A 4361-nucleotide genomic window follows, 5' to 3' on the forward strand; every position below is an offset into this window, starting at 1 on the left:
CCCACACCGTTTCGACTCTCACCGACCCGCGGCGTAACCGCGTAACCGACCATGCAATTTATACCCGGACCATTTGGCTCTTCAACTAGCGGTATGCTCACCCGCAATAATAAGGGTTTCTTATCACTTCCTTCAGCGGCTTAAAATCCGAGTGACACGTCACCATCGCCATGTGATCTAAATCAGACGCTGTCGGCTGTGGGTTCCACCGATTCTTTTCTTTATCTAAAAATAGTAAAAAGCACCACCTTATTTGTTTTTCCCTGACAGCGAAGGGCCCAGATACTCTGCTGACGACTCGATCATCATCGGACGGATAGTATCCCATGATGGACGGAGATTCCATCATGGTTGCGGCCTATTCTAGTAACCGTCCGATCAATATCAGAACGCTCTCAGCATCGGGGACCACGGAGCATGGAACTCCGACGATCGGATCATCTCCGTCTCGCTGCAAGGCAACAGGAACGGAAGGGAGCAGGGTGGTGAGCGTACGGGATGCGGTGACGGGAATCGGACAGAAAGAGGCGGAAGGGGCTAGAAAAAGAGCGGCGGCCGTGGGTTGTAAGGACGCTCCACGTGGCTTGATATCATCGCGCGAGAAGGCGGCAAGATGGAATGGGATCCGCGCGACGCCTCTTCGATGCGTCTCATTATTAGATGGATCAGGTCCAGTGGACCAGACCAATAGTCACTAGCCACGTTACCTCTGGTATACATACAAGCAATTGAGAGACGCCACTTATCCACCGGACATATGCGAATGGTCCACTGAACCTGGTCCATGCAATAATTTCTTCCCTGGGGTCCTCCTGTCTGCTGCCCTCCCCCTCCCCGTCCCCACCATTCTTGCTTCCCCCTTCCCAAGCACCCGCATCTCCTCCCTCGCGGAATCCCCAAGCTATCCAGCCCCACCAATCAAACATTCAAATTCTCCAACTACTTTTGTCTTTTTATTCCGTCATACGTTATTCTAAGAGTTCCGAAGAAGAGCCAGATGTGGGCTTTTGTCTTGTTTGCTAAGCGGTCAAGAAGACCGCCACGGTAGCCAGTGAAAAGCTTCCACTTGCCCCGGGCTCTTTCATTTTATTTTCAGATTTTTTTTATTTTACAAATAAATGAAAATTTAAAATATGCATCGTTTCCCGTGCGCACACAGCCACTCTCTCTCTCTCTCTCTCTCTCTCTCTCTCTCTCTCTCTCCCCTTCGCCTCCTTAAGCCACCATCTTCTCCGCCTCTATATGTGTGTCCACCTCCCCCGGGGCTTCCCCTTCTTTCTTCTATTCCAAGCGTTCAATCAAAACTTTCTTTCTCCTCAACTCGTTAATCCGGGAATACCCTGGCAACGTCATGGACATGGACACTTCACACAACTGGCTCGCCTTCTCCCTCTCCAACCATCAGCCCTACCTCCTCGAGGCTCTCTCCTCCGCCCCCTTCCCATGGTCTTCATATATCCCTCCCTCCCCCCCTCCTCTCATATGGCTTCTAAGATTCAAAGTATGACGGGTTTTTATTTTTTTGGGTGGAACTATATTGTAGGTGGGGTGGAGATGACTGCGGAGGAGCGGGGAGGATCGTCGGAGGTAGCGGGGCTGGCGGTGGTGGGACCGAAGCTGGAGGACTTCCTCGGCGGGTGTGGCGAGCCGATGGGGCGTTACTCTGGCGGCGAGGCCGGGGACGCAGCCGGGATCTACGACTCTGAACTGAAGCACATCGCCGCCGGGTTCCTGCAGGGGTTACCGGCGGCAGCGGAGCAGCAGGACTCCGAGGCGGCGAAGGCGGCGGCGCCGGCGGAGTCACGGAAGGCCGTCGAAACCTTCGGCCAGCGCACATCTATCTACCGCGGCGTCACCAGGTGAGAGAGCTAAGATTTTTCGTACAAAGACTTCACGGGAAGAAGAAAATTTCCCGTTTTCTCCATCTGTAGGGTTAAGTTTTAAGACGGGGAGCATTTTTTGGCAGACATCGATGGACGGGGAGGTACGAGGCGCACCTGTGGGACAACAGCTGCCGCCGGGAGGGGCAAAGCCGGAAAGGAAGGCAAGGTACGCCGTTCTCGCTATCGTCCGCCGTGAGCGCAATGTAAGTTTTTTCTTGCGTAGTTTGCTAACATGCGCTTCCTAATCTTTGCTGCTGTCCTCGTGGCGCGTTCTTATTGGCTGCATGCTGTCGTCTTGTTCAGTCTATCTAGGTGAGAACATTTTGTTCTCTTCCCTACTTTTGAAGGATCTAAAAATAGAAATCAGTTGAATTATTGGATATTTTTACTTATTTAAAATGGGAAAAAATGTAGGTGGATACGATAAGGAGGAGAAGGCGGCGAGGGCTTACGATCTCGCAGCGCTCAAGTACTGGGGTCCGACCACCACCACCAACTTTCCGGTAAGCTATTCTTATGTTGATTTTATGAACGACCAGGTCAAATTTGGTATTTGAATAAGTATACGGATACTGATGTATACGTACGTATTTGATAGATCTCCAACTACGAGAAGGAACTTGAGGAGATGAAGAACATGACCCGACAGGAGTTTGTCGCATCGCTCAGAAGGTGACGTCGTCACCATGTGATTTCAATTCTCGAGCACATGCAAAAAAAAAAAAATACATGCATGCATGCAACCTTATGTAATTTTACGTGTATTTTTTCCTGAAAGAAAAATTGTGCTTGTTGGGATTTGTACAGGAAGAGCAGTGGGTTCTCCAGAGGCGCCTCAATCTATAGAGGAGTCACCAGGTTTGTGATATCAGTGCTTCCATCCTGCAGTTCAAACTTGGAGTATACGGAGTGGATTTTCTTTTTTTTATTTTATAACAGTCCTTATAGTTAAAAATTTGTTAAACTTTTCCGTGTTATTGTAAAACATTTTATAGACACCATCAAACATGGCCGGTGGCAAGCAAGAATTGGAAGGGTAGCAGGCAACAAAGATCTTTATCTTGGAACCTTTAGTAAGTATTTTGATTTTTAATTGAAGCAAAGATATAGAAGAATAGATGTGGTGATTGATAGTTGATGGAATGGGACTGGGTTTGCACCGCAGGCACTCAGGAAGAGGCGGCGGAGGCCTACGACATTGCAGCAATTAAGTTTCGGGGGCTCAATGCAGTGACCAACTTTGACATTAGCCGCTACGATGTCAAGAGCATCGCCAACAGAAACCTTCCCATCGGCGGGATGACTGGCCGGGCCTCCAAGGCCTCAGAATCTTCGTCATCATGCTCATCTGATGCCGTGACCGTCGAAGCCAAACAGCTGTTGGACGGCCGGGATCCCTCGGCCTCACTTGGGTTTGCTGCGCTCCCCATTAAGCACGATCAAGAATTCTGGTCCTTGTTTGCACTCCATCAGCAGCAGCAGCAGCAGCAGCAGCAAAGTAATCAAGCTTCAGGCTTCGGTCTCTTCTCCTCTGGTGTTACTGTGGACTTTTCTACAGCTTCTAACGGCGTTATGAGCCAAGGGTTTGGGGGGAGCGTTGTGTGGAACAATGGTGTTTTAGAACAGCAGCAGGAGCAATCACAGAACAATAGTTGCTCTTCTATCCCTTATGCCACCCCCATTGCCTTTGGAGGGAATTACGAGGGCTCCGGCTATGTGGGGAGCTGGGTCACCCCACCACCCTCTTACTACCACGAAGCTGCCAAGCCCAATGTGGCAGTCTTTCAGACACCTATATTCGGAATGGAATGATATGGATGGGTGGGAAGGCGAGAGGAGATCACACTTGCTTGCAGAGGGAAAGAGAGTCAAAAGTGAGATATAGACTATGGGAGGTGATTGAACTGACCACACTCACAAACATAAAGAAGTGAAGGAGAACAGAGGGAGGACTGACAAGAAGACTAACAAGATATCAAAAGTTTTGCTCATAGTCATGCGCCCAACTTCTTTTTACTTTTTGGTTTTCTTTTACTGACATGATTCTACGTTGTCATCATCATCATCAGTGTAATGGAAACAAGAACCCTTTTGTAGCTTTTCTCTTTCCTTTCTTTTATTTCCAATTTCATGCTATCAGCTTGTACCGTCAGTAGGTAAGAAAAGAGCCCGTATAAGATTTCAGGACGCATTCTAAACAGCCCGTATAAGATTTCAGAACACATTCTATATTTGCCAAGAGAATTCAGGTCATGTGTGCAATGAATAGGAATGGTTGATGGGATAGGGCAAGAAGTAATGCAATGAATACAGCCAGACGAGAGGTTCAGGTAGCTCAGCAGGTTAGAGCAAAGGAGAGAGCTGATTTAAATAAAAAGCCAATGACAGTAAAGCTGGGGTTTGAAATATAGAACCATATAATAATGTTACTTATGAAGTGAAATTATGGTTTCATGATACCTCGTCAGCACCATTCTA

At 48.5% G+C, this 4361-nt stretch overlaps 1 protein-coding gene across 1 annotated transcript; it reads left to right on the top strand.

The window, feature by feature from the left end:
- The first annotated feature begins 1182 nt into the window (after nucleotides 1–1182).
- Nucleotides 1183–3777, top strand: LOC120106289 (AP2-like ethylene-responsive transcription factor AIL5). Its single transcript, XM_039119270.1, is given in 11 exon segments — nucleotides 1183–1435; nucleotides 1437–1446; nucleotides 1544–1859; nucleotides 1967–2049; nucleotides 2187–2195; nucleotides 2298–2386; nucleotides 2482–2555; nucleotides 2691–2741; nucleotides 2879–2888; nucleotides 2890–2956; nucleotides 3049–3777. Coding segments are annotated over 11 exon segments (1440 nt in total). The 5' UTR covers nucleotides 1183–1351; the 3' UTR covers nucleotides 3696–3777.
- Nucleotides 3778–4361: the final 584 nt, after the last annotated feature.

The sequence above is a fragment of the Phoenix dactylifera genome, unplaced genomic scaffold (assembly GCF_009389715.1).
Source record: "Phoenix dactylifera cultivar Barhee BC4 unplaced genomic scaffold, palm_55x_up_171113_PBpolish2nd_filt_p 000519F, whole genome shotgun sequence".
NCBI lineage: Eukaryota > Viridiplantae > Streptophyta > Magnoliopsida > Arecales > Arecaceae > Phoenix > Phoenix dactylifera.